General features: G+C 33.1%; 2 protein-coding genes across 3 annotated transcripts; one reads left to right on the top strand and one right to left on the bottom strand.

The window, feature by feature from the left end:
- Positions 1–3,041: 3,041 nt before the first annotated feature.
- Positions 3,042–8,142, bottom strand: RpS30 (ribosomal protein S30). 2 transcript variants are annotated; one of them, XM_085942280.1, is made up of 5 exons: positions 8,054–8,142; positions 7,818–7,900; positions 6,578–6,743; positions 4,964–5,057; positions 3,042–3,199 (listed from the first exon to the last, which is right to left on the bottom strand). In XM_085942280.1, exons 2-5 carry the CDS (start codon positions 7,890–7,892, stop codon positions 3,142–3,144), a joined length of 393 nt encoding a protein of 130 aa, XP_085798406.1. In that variant the 5' UTR covers positions 7,893–7,900; positions 8,054–8,142; the 3' UTR covers positions 3,042–3,141. The 2 variants fall into 2 exon arrangements, with proteins under 2 accessions (XP_085798406.1, XP_085798404.1); XM_085942278.1 differs by having other exon boundaries at positions 8,115–8,142.
- Positions 8,143–8,583: 441 nt separating this feature from the next.
- Positions 8,584–18,906, top strand: Tango14 (transport and golgi organization 14). The gene is made up of 2 exons (XM_085942277.1): positions 8,584–9,022; positions 17,151–18,906. Exons 1-2 carry the CDS (start codon positions 8,722–8,724, stop codon positions 17,609–17,611), a joined length of 762 nt encoding a protein of 253 aa, XP_085798403.1. The 5' UTR covers positions 8,584–8,721; the 3' UTR covers positions 17,612–18,906.
- The last annotated feature ends 8,165 nt before the right edge of the window (positions 18,907–27,071 follow it).

Here is a 27,071-nt window from a genome sequence, read left to right as displayed (position 1 = left end):
ACCTGTTCCACAGTAAGTGAAGATTTTTGGTTGCATATTAATTCATTCATTTACGTAATTTTTATATTACCAGTAAACATTTCCATTTGGTGGCAATACATACAGTTATATTATGACTAACTTCACTTCAATCACTTCTATTATGAGATGTCAAAACGGAATATGAATAAATAAATGACAAAAATGAAAATGGATTTAGATAATAATATGTAGTGATCTCTGTATAATATTATCATTTATACCAATCACCGTATGACACTATTGATGTTACCAGTGTATTTGAGACTTGCTACAGTTATCTTACAATTAACTAGGTGGGTAGGTACCATAACGACCGTGTGTTTAGGAAAAAGGGCATAACCCTCACAGAACAAATTTTACAGGAGGGGCAAAAAACGTTTTTTGAATGATTTTGGTCTAATATTTTTTAAAAAATAGGCACATCATTGGGTGCATGATGATTGATGATTTGGTGTAATATCTTTTCGATCTAACAATAATTAAAGTTATTATAGAAAAAATATTAAAATTGAGTGTAAATGCTTTTTTCCTTAGATTAAAACTTATTAAAAGCTCAATTAAAACCTGAATTTAGATAATTTGGCATTTGCGGCTTACTTCCTTTTTACAGAATGTGTATTTAGATACAGTGTTAATATCTAATAAAAACACTTTTCGAAAAATTGAGGGTTACGCCCTTTTTCCTAAACACAGTCGATAATATTTTGAAATAATGCAGAATGCTTCCAATTGCATATTTAAATGCCAGATACAGCAGTAGGTACCTATCTTTGCGGTCGTTTAGCGGAGGTATTTTATCGTAATCTTACGTAAATTCATCCTATCTCTCCATGAGAAAAACAGCGTTTTTTGATGTAAGCGAAATACGAGAGGATTCTATCAGCTACCTACTATCTAGATTATAGACTATGGATCAAAATTATACGTATTTTGTAAACAGCATGACTAGGAACTGTTTTTAAAGTTCGCAAATGTTTTACAGAGTCTACAACTCTACGGAATGAACGAGGGCTTCAAGCAAACGTTTGTTGTAATGAATGCATTATTAAAATGACATATAAAGCAGCCATTTTGAATGACGTATGACGTCAGATTGCTTATGTCACAAACAGTGCTATACGCTATATGGTGGAATATCGGTTAAATAGCTTATAAAGAATTTGGGAATGTCATACATACGGCCCCTAGTGTCTACCCACTTTAAGCCTGCAATTTATTCTTTATCAAAAGGTATTCAAATTATATTTTTGAGCAGAATTTTGAAAAATACGCTGACAAAAATTCCTATATTTTAAAAATGTTAGGTCTTCATGACAGAATTTATTAGACAATGAATGATGTATTTTTTCGAATAACTTAATACTATTATCCTACAAGGTAGTGAATATTTTTATCAATGTTAGCAATAAGAAATATGTAATATTTCGCTTCAGTATTTGTGTATTTAAAAATCATGTCGACCAAAATCAGATTTATATTACTAGGTATTACAATTTCTGTCATTTAGAAAGTTATTAAATGCAATATATGTAAGAAGTCTTCCTTTACTCATTAAAAAAATCTTTATAAACTCCTGTTTTTAATTTCTCTAACCTGTTCTCACTATTTTCAGTTATAAATCGGCTCAGTTCATGAGACTAATATGTTGTTTCAGCAAGTCGCATGAGATCACTGTTCTGGCTGTGTGCACGGAAGAGAGTTGTAACACTACTGAAAGTTTTGAATTATGGCCATGTTGCAATAAAGACAATTTTGTATGTGCAACCCCAGGCTCATAGTTATTTGCGATAACAACTTTTAGGTTTGTAACCAAGATAGAACTGTGCATGAATCTTGTATACAAAATGTTTTGACTATTTAAAATATCTTGATAGAACTGTCACGTGTTTTTTGTATTCCACACCATATGGAAGACATTGTTTACCTACAGTTGTTGTACCTTGATCTGGACGCAAACCACTTTTATCTCAGTGCAGCCGACAAATAAATCAAATCATTGGCCATAGAAACCGTGTCTTCAGCTTCCTTCATTATAATATAATATGTAGCTATATCTGCACAAAAGATCTTTCTTCAATATCTTTGGTTACAAATGGAATCAGAATCGCCGGCCTATAGTGTTGAGGGTCCCAGGTTCAAATCCTGGATCTGGAAAGTACACATATTGTTCTACTGGTCTACTTACATACTGGTCAGAGTATGGTCCTAATAGGTTGAGCAAGTGGCTGACATCCATTTCTCGTAAAAATAAAATCTGTTAATACAAACCTCCACTCTGTGGAGGCCCATATGATCCTATTAGGATCGGATATCGTCGGTGTTTTGTAAAAAGGGCGAATTAACCAAAATGCTACTTTACAGGAGGGATTTAACTTTTTACATTTATTTGTTTTTTACCTGTAGATGATTATAAATATCTAACAAGTTTATAATAAAGCTTAGAAAGAATACTGTCATTAAAATAGGTATTTTTTTTTTTTGACCATGCCCGATCCTGATAGGATCATATGGGCCTCCACAGAGTGGAAGTTTGTAATGACAGATTTTGTTTTTTTTATGAGAGATGGATGTCAGCCACTTGCTCAACCTATTAAAAAACAATATGTGTACTTGCCAGACCCAGGATTCGAACCTGGGACCCACGGCTTTATAGTCCAACGCTTATGCCGCGCGGCCACCGTGGGCGTCGGTAGGTATTATTATATAATATTTTAAAAGGCCTAATATGTCACATTTGCTTTTTATTTCGTAATTTTAATTAATTTAATTTTAGTCTATTATCGTTTTTAAGTACTTTCCTGTGGAGATAAAAATTCGCCGTTTTTACACAACAACGCTAGTGGGGTACATATTGTATTTTCATTAAAATCTCAATTTCGCCAAAATGGTTGATTCGCCCTTTTTAAAAAACACCGACGATATGGTTGAAAGAAGAAAAAAAAGAATGATGTAGTTCTGTGGCTAGTATACCTCCAGTTCTTAGAAAAGGCAGGACATAGTGCAAGATAAGAAAAGAAACGTTGTATTGGTTTGCAATCTCTTTTATTACATTTTCTGTATATTACAAATCAAGCCAAAAAAAATGGCCGGGATGTCAAAAGAAAAAGACGGCAAATAAATTTACGAGTTAGCGTTAGGTCCACGACGTCTGCCGAACATCTGTACGAAGTTCACGAACCTGAAACAAAAACACAATCACATTAGACGTATGTACAACACAATAGTTTCATTCAGAATGTGTGATTGACAGGTCAGTGACAGCTTAGCGTAATTTTACAAATATTTTATGATGTTAAATCATAGGAAAAATCGCATCTGGCATCGCATCTCATCGATTCGATAGCAGCGCCAAATCGGGCATCCAAAGCAGAGCTTCCCAATGGGTTGTACAGTGAGCTTCTAAAGAACAGATGATCAGAATGATGGGCACTTGACAAACAAGATGTATATCTCTATGGGGAATACATAATATTTTATCAGGATGAAAAATCAGAGCTCTTGCGCACGGTAGAAATAGAGAGCAACATAGGTGTGCGATCTGTCTATAAATACTACTTCAAATGAAACAAAATCGTAGATAAGAGCAGGTCTACAAAACATCAAAAAAGTGCATGGGATAGTGCACTGGGCTCGACTGACTATTGATCCTTTGGGCGGGTGCGAAAGAAATAAAACAGAGCGACAATAGCAAATCCATATGACCTGACTGGCACCTATACAAATATTGTAACATCCCTAGAAACAAAAAGATACAGTTGGTGCAGTCGGATTGTCAGATGTTTTCCATTTTCATTTATAGGTTGGAATCCTACATCATCATCATAATCATATTCACACACATCATAATCATATTCACACATCATAATTACAGGCCATGGGAAAGAAAATTATTTGATGTTTTCACAATGTGTTGGCGACTACTACTGGACAGAACACAGAACCAATGCCTCGATACTGCATATCAGCAAGACTGTCCTCTGTAGACCTGCATCGTGTATTGCAATTCTTTGATCATATTGTCCAGCATAGCTCAGAAAGCTTCAAAAGATTAATTGTTATGGCCACATGCCTGATAAAAGAGGCAGAGGGCTAACACAGATAAGATGTAGTGACCAAGTGAAAGAATTCACTACAAGGCTTGCAGTAGATAGGGAAAAATGAAGAGGGCTGATGCTTAGTTTCGCAGTACCTATTGCGGAGTTCATCGTCATGAATATTCCTTGTTCCACTCAGATATGACCATGTTCATATTACTGATATCTCAAAAATATTATATAAATCGCTTAGTCGCTAAACCTGCTCTGAAGGTTTATTTGAGTTTCGAGTAAATCACGAAAAACTGTTTTGTGCATTTGCCATAATGTTGATATGGTAGTAGTGGTGATGTTTGTATAGCGATTTAAACGTATGCTAAAAACCATGGTTTGAATCGTGACGTCTGATTGGTCAGCTATGTAGAGCGGATTTAGTAACCTCTTATTTATCCTAGAGCGGGTTTGGCGACTCAAGTCAATATTCATTTTGATTGACGAAACAGCAAAATTTACAGCTCACACCTCGATACACCTATTCGATATAGCACATACGTACATTCAAAACTAATTTTATTGAAAAATCGCCCAGAGCGGGTTTGGCAACTAAGCGACTCATATGCCAGTCTATCTTACCTCACAAATTCAAAACATATTTTTTAGGATACAGTCTAATTTTCATTTTAAATGGATGTTAAAAAATTAAAAAAGGAAAAATCTTTCTGTTGTATGGACAAAAATTATGAGGTTTTGTGAATGAATTGACTTTTGGAATGATTACGCGTGTTATGAATGTGTCGGAATCGTACACAGGGGTGACTGACATTCAATAAATAATTTTATTTAGACCAATGTGGAATTCGTGAGTTTTAGTCAAGGACCAAAGTATGATTTGTATTATTGGATCTCACCTCCTGTTGTATTGGATACGCCTCTTTGCACGGCCGGTCTTCTTCTTTTTCTTTTGTTGTTTTTCTACTTTGGGTGTCTGGCCTTTTACTTTACCTGTAACATAAGACAACAAACATTAACTATGATAATAAAATTGCACTATGAATACAGAAGAATCAAGTTGTTACTGATTCATAGACATATTCCAGCAGGCATGCCAACCATGTCAATATACAAGGCAAAAGGTAAATGTAAATGCACTTGCCAGAATAAACACGCAATTGGTTGGTAAGCCATTTGAATATTTTTATACCTTTGACGTATAGTACGATAAATAAATAGTGGAATGTGCGAAACAAACATAATGCAGACAGATAATACTGACAACACCTCAAACAATGTTCACAAATTAATATCAGCAACAATCTAGGAAGTCGTTTCAAATAATTATTGTAACAACAGCTGGTTAGTTGCTTTGTATAATCTATAACTTTCATTCCGACCATGTCCGATCCTAATAGGATCATATGGCCTCGACAGAGTCGAGGTTGTATTAACAGATTTTAGTTTTTACGAGAAATGGGTGTCAGCCAGTTGCTCAGCCTATCAAGTGCATACTATGACTCATACAAATTGAAAAATAATACGTGTACTTGCCAGACCCACGATTCGAACCAACCTGGCACCCACGACGCTATAGGCCGATGCTATAACTCGGCATAACTCTTAACCTAACCTAACTCTGTTAAATCAACTCATCAATGAATTTTGTTGGTACAAAACAACTGAGAAGCAGTTGCTGACGACAAAAGTGAAATTATAATATGGCTGCAATTTTACATGTATACGGATGGCAAACAGCTATCTATGCATGTCATCCATGTTTATTTATTTAAACATTCATCTTCTTTGCATCCGCAATGGAGTAATGGTAAAACAGCCCTCTATAAAGCCTTGGTTGACCAGTTTAAATCCAGACAAATTTTGCTTTATTTTCTATATATATGTGTTTTAATCCAGGCCAAGCACCCAGTGGATTGAGAAAATAATTAACCATTATACTCCGTTTACACATGCATGGATTTATTGCTGACAGTACATATTATGTATGCAAGCAAGAAAATGTATGTGTAAACGAGTATTATCATGCAAGTTGCAAGATTGCATGCATGGATCAAAAAAGTTCAGCAACTTCAGAATTTTCGAGTGATAGTTGGAACTTGCATGGCGTATGCGTATGCGCAGTAGAATGATAGTGACGAACTGCCATAAAAATACGAACAGCGCTCAGCGCATTTACACGATTAGAAATTTTCACAATCTATCAAATAACACCATACAATGACATCAATGTGTCTCGCTTACGCATGAAGAATGAGATTGGTGAGACAGTCAGCACTTCTACGTGTAAAAATTTATTATCGCGTTAATTTAATTTACACACTATTGGTGCCAGTAAATCCATGTATGTGTGTACAGGTGATATTAGCATATAATTCCGAAGGCTCATACGATCCACTCTCCATCACGATAAAGTAAGTCAGTCTAACCTACCTGAAAGGGTGCTATAAACCCATTCACGGGACAAAAAAACCTTGAAAACTTGTTCTTAGTAATAGTTAAAGAATTCTTACCGGCACGGGCGAGAGAACCGTGAACTTTTCCTCCCAAGAGTGGGACGGTCAAGTCTAATTCAATGGATCCCAGAGCTGAGACAAGGACCTCATCGCTGAGAGGTGCTCCCATACAAGACAGGCAGAGATCTGTTGCGGATGTTTCAGCTAACACCGCCACACGCTCCTGCACAAATAACCAAAATATTATTATGGAACCTTTATCAATCGGGTCTATGCCTACGGTGAGTTATCAGGAGTGATCGGCAGGCCGCACATACGAATTTCGTGAGTTGCCCGAGTTTAAACTTAAATTACTAGTCACTGTCGATTGATATTGACATCCGTTTGAATAACTATGAAATACTAAGCCACAAATTATCGGTATTACAGCGAATCGTTAAAAATCTGCAGCCTGGCAGATACTGCCATAGTAATGTTGTGAGGCGTAGAAAAAGTTAAAATTGAGAACGAAGACATACAGGCTGCAAAATAAAATCTGTGTCTGCTGACCAGAAAAACAAAACTGCACATTTACACCATGACATATTCAGAAGGAGGACACATACGATACGTGAATATATCTAGCGGAAGAATCATGAGAATTTAAGTTCTCCAAACCCTTACAATCTTCCCTAAATATATCTGAGTTTGAATAATATATAAAATGATGTGCAAAATCAGTCAGTTAAAACAGTCAACTTAAACAAGGTTCATGGGCAAGTACATTATATTGTTTAAACAATTGTTAAAGATTATATCTAATAAGAAACACGATATGGTACATAAAGATTCGACTATAGTTTTAATTAATACATTATGTAGTGGAGGAATGTGAAAAGTGTGTGATTATTACTGGTTAAATAATGGTAAACAGCTCAACAGACATCAGAAGATTTAATATTAAAAGTATTGATATTTTTTCAGTTAATGATATATTGAAAGAAACGTAAAAATCTACAACGCATTACAATGTGAAACAAATTATTAAGAGTGGAGATAGTTCACCTTCTCACCTTATCTTACAACATAATATTGTAAATTGACAGGTGTAATTGGAGGTTGATAGTTGGTTGAAGAGTTTAAATATGTATTAATTATTCGTGTGTATAAATATACATATTACTGTATATTACAATAGTTTAGTGTGGTAGGTATACGTTCAGATTAACAGGCACATCGGTATATTTATCACCACATAACACGGTTCCGGTAGAGAAAATTGCAAGTCGAAAACAACATGCTAGAAATATGAACTCACTTTGATCTGAGCGATAGTTTCATCCTCCCGTGCTTCCACGACATGGGTCGACTGACCACGAATGTGCAACTGCATTGTGAAACCTAAAAACACATGCGAAAAGTCAATTGACAGCATGGCTAAACAACTTTGTCATAAATTATTTGTAACACCAATAGCAATATCAAGGCATGTTAGATACGAGAAAATTGCACACTTTTCGTTTTTTTTATAAGAAAATGTACGTGTATACCTACGTTCACTTGATTAAGAGTTAAACGGAAAAATAAATTTCAATATTTGATGGCTGTCACTAACCTCTACGTACACGATACGCCAAAGAAAGGAAGCGGATATCACATTTGCGTTTTGAGCATAGATCATAGACGTAAAAAAAGCCTTTTTGTCTATTAAAGGTGTAATGTTTATATGGTGATAAATGATCCATTTCAAACATTAATATCTGAAGTAGTATTGCAAAATATCTTTAAAAAAAATAAAAATGTATTAAACATACATAATATTTATACTACAGTGGCCAATGGCTACGCTAAGCTATTTTCCTGTTTGACTTATTATATGTAGCAAATTAAGTACATTTAGGTAGTTATCTTGGACGCTGTGGCGTCTTCATCCTCACTTCTGCGTAATAATAATATGATAATTCCCCACAAAAATACAAAAAGATTGCTACAGATATAGATAAAGACGGGTGGTAAATTGATATATCTATCGCCGTATCAAAGGTAAATAGTTGTGGCAACATCATTGCCACCACCTAGCTCGTGATTGGCGCTGTGTGAATCTCAAAACGTGTGACAGCTCTGTGTCAAGTTGGTCCTTTCGGACCATTCGCCGAAATTAAATGTTTTTCCTGTCATGCAGGACACTATTATGTTTCATGTGAAGCATAAATCCGGACAAAATGCTGTCCAAGTTTATCCGCACATTTCTGTGGCTGCTTGTACATCTATCATATACAATCATAGAGATTTTAAGTTTCCTGTGGGAATATTGCAATTTGAAAATCGCAGAATTCAAGCGGTGTAAAGACACGAAAGACAGTGTAAAATACGTTTATCGTAGCACGAAATGTGCACTGAAAGTGCCCCAACATATAGCGTTAATATTGGACGAAGATGACGCTTCCTATGCGGATCTGGCCAAGATTCTTATTTGGAGTTTAGCTGCCGGGATATCGTACTTTAGCTTTTATGATAAGACAGGTGAGTCTGATGCGATAGCGGATAATGGGACGGAAGTTGTATTTTTTCTCTATAAATATGCAGCTATCTTTATACTAAATAATTTAGTTTATCTGTACGTAATATTAATAATATAGTGTAAGTGTTTTTCATGTAGCAACTGTAAACATAAATATTACACAATGTCTGAGAAATTAACATAAATATTACTCATAAAGACACGAAGTAATTGAATGAGTAGCAATTAGTTCATATTGTAACTGAAAATGTAATCAAAATTACGTAGTATAAAACAGTATTTCCCTAACACTATTTATTATTAGTGAATATTGCAGTCATGAAAATATTTTCTTTTCAAATTATATTTATTCAAAAATAAATTAAGGTGTGCCATATTACCATAAGGGAATACCAATTTTTGATACCATATGGAGCATACGGCCACTAGACTACAAAATCGTCTTCATAGCAATATTTTATGATGGTTAATCCATCTACAAAACAGCAGCTGTTGACATTTTAATTCCATCTTTTTTTTGTAGTCTTGTATTATATTAAATTTATCAACAATACACACTACTGGTGAAAATATGCCTGCTTGAATGATAAGAAAAAAACACTATATTACTGTTCGATTTTAAGACAGTTATACTAGGTACCATTTCTGTACCGATATGCAACGTTAGACCTCTACACAACAGTAGCAGTGGGTCGGTCACCCAAATCCTTGATTACATCCCTGAACCCATGTACAAATCATCATCAGCCGGGGTCGATCCACTGCTGGATGAAGGCCTTCCCTGACTCTCTCCACTCTTCTCAGCCCCTAGTTTTTTGCTGCCACGTGCATCCACTGAACTTTATGAACTTGTCTATCCAGTATGTTTTAGGGCATCTAGTGGCCCTTGGGTACCACTGTATGACAGCATTTGTCCAGCGGTTATTTATTCGCCGAGTGACATGTTCAGCCCATTGCCAATTCATATACTTAGCGACCACTACCACATCACGTACTCTTGTCTACTTCTTTATCCATTGGTTTCTTTTGTAATCTTTACGCATTATGCCCAACATGCGCCCTTCCGTACCACGTTGCGCTATATGTAATTTTTGGATTTCTCTTACATTAACAATCCATGTTCCATATGCATATCGGCCATCCAGAATAAAACAACCATAAGTGCTAAAATTGTGATTTCATGTTTTAAATGCAAAAATTTCCGTAGGATTCACATAATTATAGTGCAAAAACACCACTACTGCTAGTCACTCCAGTTCATTTTTGATGCTTAGTTTATTTAACAAATTTAAAATATTTACAATGAAAAAACAACACATGTCGTGATATGTTCTTTTTTCACTCAAGTCAATGGGTAATGTTGAGTGCAAATGAACCATTAGTGCAGTTGCGTTGTTTTTAGTGTATGAAGTATATACGCGGGAAAAATCGCGCACAATATCTAATGTCGGTTGGTTAGCGCCAGAGAAAAATGGTATAACTTTTGGTAAACAGCATGTAATCATTTCTGGTAAGATCATTGCAACTAAGTGTGTCAAAGGCACATGCAATGATAATTGTAAACTAAAGTGTTAAACTAAGTTATCACATCAATGTCAAGTTGTCATCAATACCAAGTTTTGGGAAATAAGAGAACATGTTAGACAACGTAATTTTATCGTGACCCATACTTCTGAAATCTTACCAAAATATAGACGCATAAAGGAAGGTGTGCCCAACCGAAAACCAAATTTGTCATACCAATTGACATGGGACGGTAACATGATAAAGGTATGCAAGACATTCTTTATGAAAACATTAGACATTGGTGATACTTTCATAAGATACACTCGTGACAAGGTTTTGGTTCAAACGGTAATATTGGACGCTGAAAAGCGAGGCGTTCACCAAAATCATGCAAAAAACTTCCCCCAGATATAAAATCTGCCATAATGGAGCATATAAATTCATTTCCGCATATAGATTCTCACTACACAAGGGCTAACACTTCCAAGCAATTCTTGGATGGAAGTTTAACGCTGGCAGAAATGCATAGGATGTATAAACAAAGAGCTGAAAACCGTGTCATTGCAAAGCATATTCTATTCAAAGCAAATAATATTCAATGAGGAATTTAACCTGTCATTTTTCTTACCGAAGAAAGATCAGTGCACACTCTGTGAAGGGTTTAAAAATGCTGACACTGATAAGCAAAAGGAGTTGGAAAATGAGTATCAAACTCATTTACAAAATAAGCAAATGGCTGGTGATGAAAAATCCTTTGACATCATTGCCGCCAAGTCTGTGGATTCAATAATACCTAGCATGCTTCTATCTACAAGCCGTACTCCAAGTTCCCTGTGATGATGTAACGGTGTTTTACTATAAAAGAAAATTAAATTGTTTTAATTTTACAATATTTAATATAATTAACAAAAAAGGTGAATGCCATTTTTGGAATGAAGCTTTGGCTAATAGAGGTGCCAATGAAATCAGTTTTTGCGTTTGGATGTACCTAAATGAAAATAGTACTGGCAAAGACATAATTTTCTATTCTGACAATTGCACTGGTCAAAATAAGAATAAAGCAATTGCCAGCATGTATCTATATGCTGTAGGAAACTTGGACATAACGACTATTACCCACGAATACTTGGTTGTGGGTCACATACAAAACGAGGGTGATTCTATGTATTCCACTATTGAGCAACAGAAAAAGAGGCATCTGAAATGTGGTCCAATTTATATTCCGGCCCAATATACTCCTAAAAAGAATGGCAACCTATACACTGTCCATGAGCTGTCGACCTCATCATTCTTCAATTTTTTCACGATATCAACTGCTATGGGGACTAATTTTAATGTGAATACAGATGGTTATAAAGTTTTATGGAAAGATATTAAAGTGATCCAAGTGAGAAAGGAAGTACCTTTTACAATTTTTTTATAAATTAAATTATGCCGAACAAAATTTTAAAGCCATCGACATACGAACGCCCAGAAGTCGGCTGTCGACAATGGAGCCAATTTTAGTTGCTGCATACGATAATCCACCTAAACTGTCAAAGTGAAAACTTAAAGATTTGTGTTAGTCTAACCTAATCCCAAACATGTACCATAATTATTATGATAGACTTGCGGCAGAGCGACCATTCCCTGTTAATGATGACAGAGAACATGATGATGATGAATAAGATTGACTTGCTAATCTGAGCCACTCCGATGCCATTTACTAATCGTGAGTCTACAGACTCACCATTACTCAGAATCACAAAATTGTTAGAGGAACTCTTTTTATTTGAATTTGTTATGTAAATTGGTTATTTACATTTAGAATATTAAAAAAATTATTACAAACATTAACATATTTTTTGTTATAGCATTTAAGTCAGTCCAATGTATATTTTTTTATAAAAATAAACACAACCTCTCAGTGTAAATATTTTTCATTGCAACACAAATGCATAAAATTGTAGAGAAAAAGACCACAAGTGCTAAAATAAGGCTTTAAAAACATATTTTCAGATTTACTGTGGAAACAAACTAAAAATATCTTCATACCTGAAATAATTGATATGAAGAGTATTTTAAATGGTTGAAAAACTTCAATTGCGATTTTCGATGGTTGTTTTGTTCTGGATGGGCAATATGTGAGCGTTGGTAGCACACATTGGTTGAACACTTTACACTTAAGACACAGTGTGATATCACTTTTGAAGATACTATTTAGGTGCCCAAATGCACTCCTTGCCAATTTGGTTCTGCGAGCAATCTCATCACACATACCACCGTCAATTAACATTCATTGTCCAAGATAGACATAGTTGTTGACTCGCTCGATTTGAATGCCATTGATGAGGATTTGTTTTAGTTCAGCATAGCAGTTTATCATTACTTTTGTCTTTGAAACATGTATCATTAAACCTGCTTTGCGGCTTTCATTTGCAAGCTCTGTTCTGAAGGTCTTCTCAATGTACAAATTTTGTTTGAAAAAAACATTAACTATTTTACTCGGCACTAAAATACCTCCCTGAAAAACACTACAAAGTAACGATATCCTAGTTATATACTACAACAGAGATGGCGAACCTATGGCACGAGTGTCACGTCACAAAATGGAAGAGAAAAAGAAGAATATATGAAGGAAGCGTGGTTAAAATGCTTCCACGATCTCTTTGAACATGGAAAAAACTATTCAAAGAATAAAAGATCTAAAACGGCTCGAAACACGGCGAAAGATAAAATCTCAATAACTCAAATTGTAATTTTCTAACTTTCTTAACAGAATTCTCAAAAATATATTTTTTCTTAGTTTTTTCTCTATGAAAAACTGCTCGGCACGTCAGACAGTCGAAAAATAATATTTGGGAAATTTTGGCACGCGTACGTAAAAAGGTTCGCCATCCCTGTACTACAACAAGTCAAAAGTTAAGGTTTTGAGTAAATGAAATGAGGATTTTGACCTTTATAATTCAGTAGAGGTTAATTAACGTGTCATAAAATCTAATCTCTTTCTGGGATGAATCATGACTTCAATTTTATGTGAGATTGTCTGGGTTGATTCCTTATTGAACTCTAAAATTTAATTGTGCATTGTTAAATTATATTGAGGTACTTCAGTATTTTTTTTTTCTCTCCCAAGAAGACACTAGTCAGATTGAATTAGCAATAAATACCCTACCAGTAGTAGGCAGATTCGAATTATATCGAACCCACGTTAACACAGTTGCGGACACATGTTAGCTAATACATGTTAGTGATATGACACATATTAATGTTTTAGTTTTTTAAATTTTCGATTTAGATGGTTAAGATATGACACTATCTAATGGAAATATGTTCGCACCGTGACACAAGTAGCATTGTTTTAATCCAAAAGACGTTGTGTCCGTGAATTTTAATGAATGAAATGAATTGAAAATGAAGTTTAATGGTCCAAAACTCTTAAATGTGTTTTAATGCAAGTATTTCATACCTATTATCAGTAGCGAAGGGTGGAGGTAGGCTGTTAAGATCCGCCATAAAAAGTGCACATTAAACTTTGTTAGTCATACGTATCTGTTTTTATTGAACTAAACTACAATAATTTACAGATGGTATTGGTTAGTTTTTAAAGAGCAATTAAACCCTCCCTAAACCAAACCATAATAGTTTTGGTATATTTTGGATGATATAACAAAATTGTGCACACTTTTTCATTCATACTTATTTGTTTTCATTGGATTAAGAATACATATTACACATATTGTTGTTTCATTTTTTTAAATTCAAGTCCTGTCTAAACGAAACTACAATAGATAAAAAATATTATTCTATATAATATAGAATATTTAAAGTTATGTATGATTTAATTGCATACTTTTAGATATTTTAAAGATAAACAAGTATTTTTTGACTCTTACCTATTATGGGTAGGGTTTCGCAGGGTTTAATTGAATTTTAAAAACTAACCAACACCATCTTTAAATTGTAGTCTTATTTCAATGAAAACAAATACGCATGACTGACAAAGTTTAGTGTGCATTATTTATATAGGATCTTAACAGCCTACCTCCACCCTTCGCCACCGATATTTATAGTGATGGCCTGAATTGAAGTTATCTTTCGCATTGATTTATTGAAATACGTGTAGCTTTTAACACGCTCTGAACACATTGTTCAAGTATGCTTTCATTGTCAATTTATAATATACAAAATGATCTTTTTAATAAGCCATATATAGTCTAAATTAATTAATATTATATCTTATTGGATAACGCCTTCGCCTGATGTGCCACTTGTAATGAAAATGTTGATTGTCATGTTTTGTGCAATGTAATGCATTCAGTGTCAACTGCATAATAATTGTATTTGGTCTGCAAATTCACATCATGGCGAATCTTAACAGCCTACCTCCACCCTTCGCCACTGCCTATTATAAATATGAGTCAAATAAACGCCAAGATGATAAACATTGATATTTCCTTACCTCCTATAATTCGATTACCTGTCCTTGGAAGGTCAGTCAGGCTATTCTATTCTACATCAAATATATCTATAATTCATCTACAATTCTACATCAAACCACTGACGATTCATAACATATACTTTATAATTGCTATTGAATCATATTATAATGAGTTCAAAAAGATAACATATTAACTATGATTGAATGTGTTAAGTACATTGTCACTAGCTTATCTACAAATGATAACGAAATCATAACATATCGATAGAAATTTTCACATTTGTGGTGTAATTGGATTTTGTATTAATTCAACTAAATACAAAGTATCGAAAGACATTGAATAATAATAATCTTATCAACGAATTCAGATGGTAATTATTCGACCATGTTCGATGCTAATAAGAATATATGGGCCTCCACGGAGTGGAGGTTTATATTTTTTTGGTGTTGTTTTTACGAGACATGGATGTCAGCCACTTGTTCAACCTATTAGGTCCATATACTGAGTTATACACAAATTGAAAAACAATATGTGTACTTTCCAGACCCAGGATTCGAACCTGGGACCCACAACACCATAGCCCGATGTTTTGACCACCATCTTATTATTTTAACAGCTCCCGATTGAAAAATTTCATGTTTAACTTCAGATTGATATCAGGCACCATAAAATACATGTCCAAACTGTAAATTAGTAATAATACAGTACCGTCTTCTTCCTAGTGCTACAACCCTATGTGAGCGTTAGTCTTATCCAGGTCTATCCAAAGCTGCTTCCCTCTAGTTAAGGATGCCCAATGTCTTTAAATTCAACTAGACACTAGCCCTCCAACTAGGCTTCCCGAATGTCAGTTGCTTTGTCATGCCCGATTCATCCAAAGTATACAGCTAGTAGTTGTATCTTTATCTCCACCCCAACCTAATTGATGGGTCTGAAGATACCACACAGCATGCTCCGCTCAAATGAGCCCAACTCTCTTTCCATGCCTTTGGTCATGCACTAGGTCTCCGAGTCATACATAACAATTGGTCTTATTAGTGTTTTGTACAAAATGCATTTCAAGTGTCGGTTCAATACTTTGAAACGTAGCACCTTCATTAGATCAAAGTGACATTAAATTTGCATGACTCGTCCAAAGTGTACAGCTCGTAGTTGTATCTTCATCTCCACCACAACCTAATTGATGGGTCTGAAGAGACACAGCACGCTCCGCTCAAATAAGCCCAACACTATTTCAATGTCTTTGGTCATGTACTAAGTCTCTGAGTCATACATGACACCTGGTCTTATTAGTGTTATTTACAAGATACATTTCAAGTGTCACACCTTCATTAAATCGAAGTGACATTTGTTCCCTAGCATATATTTTAATTTCGATTTTGAGACCTCTATCACTGTTAATGGTTGATCCTAATCACACAAAACTGAGAGTATCACAAGGTCTGTCTGGCTCTCTTGATTCAACCATATATTTGGTTTTTTCCACATTAACAGTGAGTCCTAGTGTGCTGGTGTTTTTTCTCATGCTCCATAAATACATCTCCAACAGTATTTTCACTCTGGCCTACGATGTCAATGTCGTTTATATATGGCAATATTTGATGCAATTGTATATATATATATATATGGGTTTATTGATATTGATGTTAGTCATTATAACTGCTCTTTTCTATGCTACCTAATGTATACCTAATTGTATACAATTTTATTTTTCTCTGCCATTTTGGAATGTACTGGGCTCCTGGTTAAATTTTGAAACATCTTAAAAATTACTGTTATACTAAAGTTCATGCTTTTATACAAAAGTGCACAATTCAATGGTTTTACCCAGCTATGTCGCCAGAAAAAATGTCTTGTTTCTAATCTATTCTATAGTACCGAAAGACTTGTTTTTATCAACGAAAGAAATGTTTTATCTAACATTAGAATTGTCAGCATTACTAAATGTATTTTTGGAATATCTAACTAGAACCTTTTCTTATCATCCTTTCGATGGAGATAAAGAAGTCCCCTTTTATATCACCATTACAATTTTTTAAATCAGTGTACACTAATGAATATTATATTTAAAATATTTACTATGTATTTTCAGATAAGCCTGCCCTATTATGTAACGCATACTAATTTTAAACCGTGATTACTGTTTCGTTAAAAAATGGTGAAAAATTCATACCTTCATACTTTTCTTTTTCATTAATTTCAGGTTCACTGAACAGGAACGAAGACAAATTATTTGCAGCCGTGGAAAAGCTCAAAGCGAACGTCCCAGGTCACATAAAGTGGGCGAATTTCCCCGATTTAAATGGCTATAAAAATGGTACTAAGCATAATATAACTGTAAATCTTGTGTCTAAAGAAGATGGCAAACAGAAGATAATCGCCCTCGTTCAAAAAATGTGTACGGAGGCGCAAAAAGGTTTGTTGGACCACAACATCATAAATGTGGAATACATGAACAGCAGATTGAGTGACGTTTTCCCTTCCGTTCCCGAACCAAACTTAGCCATCGTCTGCGGCAAGCTATGCCGTACTAACGGATTTTTACCTTGGCATATAAGATTAACTGAATTCCTTAGTTTAAACACGCACCGTAATATTAGTGTAGAGAAATTTGTACATATTCTGCAATGCTACGGCAAATGTGAGCAGAGATACGGTAAATAGTATTTATTAAGTCATTGTTAAAGTTTAAATTACGTTTTGAATGCGGTGGCATGGTTTGTCTGGCAGTTGTTTAACAGAATTCTATATGGAGTCCATTTTTAAGTTGTATCATTTTCATCAATATAGACTCGTGTTTGTTTCAAGGGTTATTCAGAGAAGGGGACAGCAATATGTGGGTTTATGAGTTTAACTTCAATTAAAATCAGAAATGTGTCTTTATTTATTTGCATGACAGCTTTGTTTTTATTATTACATGTTGGTATTACTGGGGGTCCTCATTATCCGAGTCCTGCAGTTATGAATTTGCAGGGAAATGCAAAAAAACACAAGCGCAATAGCTCACAGTCGTCAACTGTCTCTTTCAATCCTGCAATCTGCAATCCTGCAATATATTGATATAATGACGAACAAATAAGAATCTAGATATGAATATATTTCTATAGTAAAACATCTGCTTATATGTCGAACGACTGTATACAAGAAAAAGAAATTATTAAATACCTTTACAATCGATATTATGTACATTTTTTATCTATTTACCCTTATGCCAGGTTTATCTCAATAGTTTCCATTCTATTTGAGCTTCGAAGCTATAAGTATTTTCTCATTTAATTGTAAACACCCAAATTGAGTTCTATGTCATGAGAAATATTATTTACATCAAGCATCTGCCATAGAAAGGAATTATTATGTATGTACACATATTAGCTCCTTCTAGACTAGGCCATGTTGGAAATCATTAATTTATTTATTTCATACATCAAAGGAGTTAACCGAATGTTACATACATCAATGGTCAATCAAAACATTGAAATAATGAGAGACATTTGATAGTTAATTTAATAGAATTTAGTAGTGCTTTTTCATTTCTAAGATTACATGGAAAACTAAAGGTTCAAATTCTCATAATGAAAAATCATAAATTTACCAAATACCACAGATTTATTAAATATACCCACCACACATCCTCGGCATTGCTGAAAGTACTAGTAGAAATCGTCAGAATACACCTGAATGGTCCATATTTGTAATCAATGTTATAGTTTGATAAGTTAAGTGCAATCGAGTGAATCCGGTGTTGCCAGTCGAACCGTGCCTTCTTACTGCTACATTATGTTATGATGTTGTAAATAATCGGAGAGAAATAATATTGCAAATTTTAAAAATCAAGAATATTTTTTACTGTAAATATTGGTTTCGATGGATTTCTGTGAAATCCTCATCTAGTATATAAGTTTTTGGGCCTGCTGGAATGTTTTTAAATTTAAAGAAAAATAAATTTAATATAAATGTAATGGAATGTGTTTTATTTTGAGCGCTCTTTATAAATTTTGTATTGTCTATGTTGAATCCTATAGCTACAAGATGTTGTACCAACCATTCTTCGATAGGTTCTCTTCTGAATGGAGAATATTCATTCATTAGAAAAATATGAAAGCTATTATAGGTACAGTTAGTTGAATCTTAATTTACTTACAGAGAAGATGGTAAAATCAAATTCACAGTAATTATTAATTGAAATATAACAAAACTAATATAATATTCTTATCTAATTTCACACTTGTTTACATTATACATTACAAAAAACTTAATTTAAAGGTGTTTTTCCTGCCACACTACAAATTTAATCATTCAGTCTGAAAACATTGATTTTTAATGTTTTTTCATCACTATTAAAACGACCCTGGTAAACTAAGAGAAAACTGATATTGCTATTTTGCCGGCAGAACACTGGGTCATGTATCCTGCAGTAAAACCTCACAGGTTATAACTTAACTGTCACCATCAGTCTGCCGTCACGCGTGATAGATTGGCAAAGCAGATTAATTTTCAATTCAAGACTTAATTTATTCAAAGAATTTCTAATGCCAAAATGCCTAAAACATAGCATTTTTTGACAGTTAACTTATTGTAACAATTAACTGCCTCAATACATAAATATGGTAAACTACCCTCGATAGCCGCCTTGTGTATAAAATAGATGCACTGATTCTTGTTAAATTAAGTGGAATAAGTACTGCATATTGTGTTTTACTTTATTTAATACAATGTCCTTCCACACCGGAATACCCTTGCCTATTCTTTGCGCATTGTCGTTCCAAGTCCAGGATCGTTTCTCAAGTATGTATCATGAGGGATGGAAATTGATTTAACATCTCATTACCACAGTGAAGGGTTGTTTCATTTCATAGATAAGGGAAAGAAAAACAAATCGGTAATTTAAAAAGCATTTATTTAATAATAAAAAGGTTAACACTTACAGAATGCCTACTTTATTTTTTACAATCAAAAAACATTTAATTTATTACTAAAAGGTGCCACATGTATTTATTTACATCAATTATAAATAATAAAAATTCAAAACCATTACATAGTCTTCAAAAATACTTGAAATCGGTTTCGCTTATACAGAAAATAAAATTTACCGAAACTCATTTCATAATATTACATAATCTATGAATTGTTTTTAATTGCTGTAAATAACGTAACACACATTACAGATTACACCAACACCAAAACAAATAAATTCAAAATGTTCTATTACCGGGCACTTTTGTTCGAACTGTTTTTATGTGGCTAATTTGTTCAGGTTTAATAACTGTCTTCGATACCATAAATAAATGAATATCAGCATGCCAATGGTATATCCACCACTTTTAACGTGGATTAATCTTAATTAATTTAATTACAGTTATCTTGCTAAAAATTTATGGTACAGGATCTCACTACCACTGTCCTGATGTAACATCAGCAGATTGCGGAAAAATTCATTATCTTTTGCACACAGCGCTAATCATTTGCCAGCAACGTGGAAGCGTTATATTCTTACATACGGATATAGACAGTTAAAAGGCGGGAAGAACTAGATAACGACGATCTAATGTCAATACCCCATATATGATGAAAATGACTTTTTTTATGTACTAACAACAAAAATGCTGCCCATCGACTGCGAAATTTCCGTATAAAAGGTAAAACAGTAAGTATGTAATATAACAAATTTGGATGTTTATCTTTATATTTAATGGATGTTATCATTATATTAGGCGTTATGTGCTTTGCTTTACCACTTTTTACATTACAAGTTATTGGCATGCTATGTAGTTACAACATGTGTGAACTAACAACAGTCAGATACGGGATATTAAATATTTAGTTTTTTAGCTTCCTGCACAATTTGTAAAAAGTCACTTACGGGATATTAACATTAGGCCATCGAGAAGTGACTATGAATAGCTAGCTTTTCAGTAGAACAAAAACAATGAATAAGTAATACAATTAGAAATATTGATGTGATAAAAGCTTATAACTAGACATTATTTCGATGTGCTGATTTGTCAGACAGTTAGATCAAACAAAATGTGGTACGCATAAATATGGGTTTGCCTTTAAACAGTCAATATTAAAACTTTACTATATTGTGAAAAGATTTCAAACGGACGAATCACTACATTCTCTGAAAAAAAAGTCATTTTACATTTTGTTTCTGATCGCAAAACAACTTTTGTGATCAATATTCGTTAATAGTAAAAATTTGGACTTATCTGTTTTTTAGTCACAATAAAGAACCTGCATTATGCAATAAATTATAAATATTCAGTTTAAATTGAACCTCCCACGTCATAACCATAGACAAATAATTTTCAAATGCCTTATTTACTCCAACATTAACACTGCTCTTTTTTTAGTCTATTATTAGCCAGTTTTTAATTATTATTCGATACATAAATAACATGCTTAATATTTTTCAATACAATGAAAGAATAACGAATATATTGGAAAATACGCCAGCTGTACAGATAATGTTATGTAGTAATAATTATAAATACATATCGATCGACAAAATTGCATGGTGGCAAATTGAGATTTTTGTAGATTCGGATGTGAAGTTCAAATAATTTTACTATACACATCTCCGTGCAAGTACGGTATGTTTCTTTAAAATCAAGAAAATCAAATTATATTCCACATAACTGCAATATGTCTTATTATTATATCTTTCAAATGAGATAAAGAACATATTGTCATATTTAAAAAAAGACAAAGATCACCATAAATTGTTACAGTTGATACAGTTACTTGTTTCTATAGTAAAATTTGTGATGCGTGGTTTAAGACATTGCAGTTTGAGGAACGATATCGTATATTAAATAAATACTTTCGATTCGGACAGATTCACATAATGGTTTCTTTAATAAATGTGTGTTCGAATTAAGCTCACTCACCATACGGCTAGCAACCAATACTCATATAAATAGTAGTTGGTAAGAAACATTCACACTACCGAAAGTCCAATTCCTTTCATAAGAAAATAAATTTATCTCTACCTATGTATGTATATATCATTTGACAGTTAATATTTTTGTTGATTAATAATTATTCATAAGATGTCAGTGTTGCTTGTTCAATGAAAACATATACAGCACAATTAAAAATCATCATAAATAAAATTTAGTAAAACACGGTTTTTATATTCACCGTGATAATTATTGATTTAAATAATATATAATTCAAGGCATCAAGAGGAGACAGATGCACATGTGTAATATTTGCAAGAATATTGTTTCAAATACCGCAGTGTGTTTTTCAATTTTGATAGCTGCTACCAAATTGGTCACCAAGAGAACTCAAAATAAACACTGTAGTCTCCTGGTTTTCACGTTGAAAATGTAATAGATGAAGCTTGATCAATACGATGATTTTAATCTATTCTTATTTATAAACTAGGAGATGTTATATTATAGTATGTAGGTACTTCATCGATTTATTTATATTCTTATCAAGAGAAACCTATACAAAAAAGGAATGAATAAATTAGTATGTTTCTATGCAAAGGAATTTAAAATTGAAGGTGAGTGATAATTGTGTCAAGGTTTTACGCTATAATAAGACTTATTAATAGGTATACTGGAGAGCAATTTATGTCTTATTAGATAAATTAATTTATGTTATGTTATTAATTTATTACACAACTAAATTTTTAATTTTTAAAATATTTATAAACGGATGAATAGTTTTGTAAATTGTAGCAAAATTTACAGATACCCTTTGACTTTTAATCAATAGTAAAATCAAAAATGTCTTTAACCGAAAAGATAACTTAATTAAACTAGCATGATTATAGTATGACCAACACAAATGTGGACCAAAACCTCATCAAATTAACATCCATGTTTACGGTGACCACACGTTCTTAATTAAAAACAATGGACATATTACTGCTGGATCTTTTCTTCTGTGACAAAATATAAGTTGTTTCTTGATGTTTTGAACAGCCAAATGAAAATTTTCCCATAGGAGATGATACATAAATGACATCACAAAATCTTACACCGCCACTGTAACACATTCAAAAAACACTCATATCCTCATTGTCACAAATCATCCTAAGTCATGTTGACAAATATGGATGATCCCCTGTGCGTGCGTTAAGAATGAAGACCCTTTTTTTTACTGGAATGTCAATCGACTTATAGATGACGTCAACAAGAATAATCCAAAATATAGTTTTGAGTTACTTGATAATAATTTTCAAGTTAAAATTGCGTCTTCTCAAATACATACATCCCAAAGAGTTTGAACTACAACAGCAAGAGGGAGAATAAAATTATGAACTTTGAGTATTACAATACTTGATTTCTCGGAAATTCTGCAACTTTTTTAGTGTGATTGAATTGATAGCAATTGACATGTAAATTAATATTCTGAGCGTCGGCGAAGTGACATATTTGTGCATTTATTTTCATGACATAATGTGTTCGGCATATTTAGCTCCCCATTTAAGCATTTACCCAATTAATGCAGTCTGTCATGTCACAGGCAGTTATAGCTATATTTGTATTATAATGTGAATGTTTTGGTTTCGGTACAAATCAAACTTTTTTTCTGTATGAATTGGTCAGTATATCGTAACAATAATTAATAAAATAACACTATAAATTTATAATGAAATATAGTTTGTGGGTGTATCTTGACAATATCACTTTGACATATATACATTGACATATAATAATTTGTAGAAGTGACTGTAAAATGCTTGTGATTTTCGATAGATGCCGGCAATAGCAGCATGAAATCTGCGTATTTGGTACACGCTTAATTTTAAACTCTTTTAAATGAACATGGAGCTATATTGTTTAAATGTTTATTATTTTATTTAATGATTCTACTCTTTAGCGGTTGTCATGTTCATAATCCTTTCTTTTTTGACACAAAGGCGCCAGGATAACACAGTGTCGACCTCTATATTCTTTGTTCCGATAACAATCAAGTTTAAACTTTCTTCAAAAATAAATCAAAATTAATTATTAAAATCTGCATAAATCTATTATTAAAATTCAGTATCTTGTGTGCAATGCAATTTATAGTAAACATTATTTGACATCAATCATTAAATATAAATCCTTTATTTTTGACAAATAGCTTAGAAACAATGTGAAACAATGACGGTTGACACTATTTTAACCCAGGCCCTTCATACGCAGTTTGATCCATAAATATATTACGCGATCGCGAATTAAAAGTAAATATGTATAATAATTAATGCAAGTGAAATATACAACTAAGACATTTGAACCTATATTTAGATATAAAATTGAATTAAATAGAAAGGTACAAGCTCTTTAGATTAAGGAGGTTTTGTTTTATACATTATGATACAAAAATTATTCATAAGTCAGTAATTTTTTTTTACAAACGGCAAGATATAAAACCAAAGATGTTCAATCTCCTTTCAGGTGAACTCTTCTGTAACTTCTTTATAAATGTCATTAAAGGCAATCAATCTAAGCTTGAGAGTTTTTTATTGCCACTATCAAACGGTTAGGTTTCATCTCTATACAAGAAAGTTTCCTTTGACATTTTTGTATAAAACTAATATAAATGAAAGCACATTGCAGCCCCGCATTTAGTGCTTTATTGTAAAAAATTTGGTAAAGTTAATATGAGGCTATCAGTTTCAAAGTCGGATACTTCCATGAACCGCCTACTTCGAGATAATCACCAACCACGTTTAAGGCTGGTTCGGATTAGTCGAGTGGCGAATGATTTAGTTACCACTAAATGATTTAGTAACTGAAAAGTGTCCGAACACATTAGTGAGTGACGTGTCAAAATGAATAGAGCACTGGTCATACTCGTTTGGTATTAACCCGGCCGCCGCGTAAGTTTCAATATGAAAGTAGCTCAGTCTGCGGTAAGGTTTTTCTAAATGCTTTGCTTCGCTGTATTATGATAAATACGGCAATTAAAAATAGCTGGTATTACTGTTATCATGCCTAGATACATAAGGTTCGAAGTGCCACACTATAAAATAGAATCGATTGTTGTATTTAGCTGTGTTTACTTGAATAAAAACGTCCATAGTCCATTGAACTGAAAAATTTCGGAGCCATCTTTGATGACGTAAAAACGCGTCAGTTGGATTGTGCGCCTATGAAAAGAAATAAATCACTGACACTAATTTTATTTTAGTCATGTTAGAAACACTTAAAAATGCCATTAAAAATATTGAAAATAATAGCTTTTATTGTGTCCCATATTATTACAAGTTTTATGGGTCACGTAAAGTTGAGTCCAAATGATTGAAATATTGTAATAATTTTTTTGTTCCTTTTTGAGTGTAATTTGGATTTTTACTAGATTAAACTTTTCAGTTTTATTGAGCATTGTGTTATGTTAGTGGTTGTCGTTTTATGTTTTATAAAAAAAACAATATTTATTTTGTAAGATCTGCGTAATTTAAAAAAGAAAAACATTTTTTGCGTGAGGTTTTAAAATTTTATAAACACTAAATTATTGCATGCAAAGATAATATGTAATATAGTTGAAAAGTCAATATTCCATGATTTATATTTTATATTATGTTGTGTACCCGTGTGTGTTTTTTTTATACTTACGTTTATTTATACGTTTTGGATATTCCTTCATAGTAATTCGTTATTTATTGGTAAAACTCGCAATCGTCCTAACTAAAATATAATAATATATTATATTTTTTCATTCCGTTTGGACGAATCTTTACCACATATTTACGACTTACAATAATGAGCTCGATTTATGACTTTTTAAACAATTGGGGTGACACACGACCATGAGTAATAAAAATAAATGACATAATCCAGAACACAAGTTCAAGTACATATTTAGAAATATTTCGACGACACATTATTGTTTTCGGTTCGGTTTTTTGGTTGTCTTTTATTCCCGCAAACATGGTGTTGTAAAGATCACGGTGAATATTCAACTTTACAAGGTAAATCACTCGGCGCACACTCAACGCGAATGAAAATATTTTGTATACCTAGTGCGCAGGCGCTCTAAAATACCGCGTAGATTTGAACTGATGCAATCGTACCGGCGAATCTCAATAGATCGAGAGGGTTCGAAAGATCGATGATTATGAAATTAAAACAACATATTTTTGACAAAGTTATATAGGTGGAAGTAGGCGGATAGATCGGGCTATTTTTTAATAAAATTCTCAATGCCGCATGAAAAATATTTCTTGCGTTATCCACAGGTCAAGGTTTGCGTATCTGACTGCTATACGGTCGCCCATGTGTTACGTACTAGCCGTATCCTACTGGAATACGGTCGCCGGGAAAGGGTTAAGTGAGAGGTGGTGGGGGTGCTACTTGATCGAAAAATTATAACAAAATGGATTGACTCGACTAAATGATTTTACTAAATTTGTCTGTACATACACGTTTAGTTACTAAATTACTCGCCACTCGACTAATCCGAACCGGCCTTTAGGACTGCAAATGGAATATTTTGCTGTTACGAACACATCAATAAATAATAAGAAAAATAAATGATTCAAAAACACGCTAAAATTAATTATTATTGAAAAAATTAAAAATAACAGCGTATATAACTGAATTCACAACTAACTTCTGGTTCTATACTAGGTATATACTACATATACTTCTAGAAAAAAGTTCTGGATTTGATAGTTAATGAACTTACACAACATCATGAAAAAAACCAGAATTTAAAAAAAAGAATATGGAATATTATATGTGATGAGAATCAAAACGCTTTAAAATCAAAGTTAATTTCACTTATAAATCAAAGAATTAAAGGCAGGCAAACAACACTATCTACAAAAACTATTTTCGGTATAACAGATTTAACGTTAAGATAGGTCAATCAATGCAGTTGACATATTGAAAGACCCAAAAAATAGAGATGATAACGTTGTTTGAGGTTAACCTTTCAAAGATACTCTACTAAATTGAACAGAAAATTCATTATGTACTCTCTGTATAGGACTCGTGTGTTAGTTTACGTAGCCTTCATGCTCTTCAGCGCAACAGTACACCATTTGACTTAGTGTAGTATTGCACTGAAAATAATATCAATATTATTTATTAGATAGTGTTATATTGCATAATAACCACACCATGTGCAATGAATTAAAACAATTATTCATAGCTTTATCATTCACATTCTCAAT

This window comes from Rhyacophila brunnea, unplaced genomic scaffold, assembly GCF_057557595.1.
Source record: "Rhyacophila brunnea isolate RB1 unplaced genomic scaffold, BYU_Rbru_1.0 scaffold_14, whole genome shotgun sequence".
Taxonomy (NCBI): domain Eukaryota; kingdom Metazoa; phylum Arthropoda; class Insecta; order Trichoptera; family Rhyacophilidae; genus Rhyacophila; species Rhyacophila brunnea.
The sequence above is the reverse complement of the archived record's forward strand: the minus strand, read 5'-3'. Positions and strand labels throughout refer to the sequence as shown.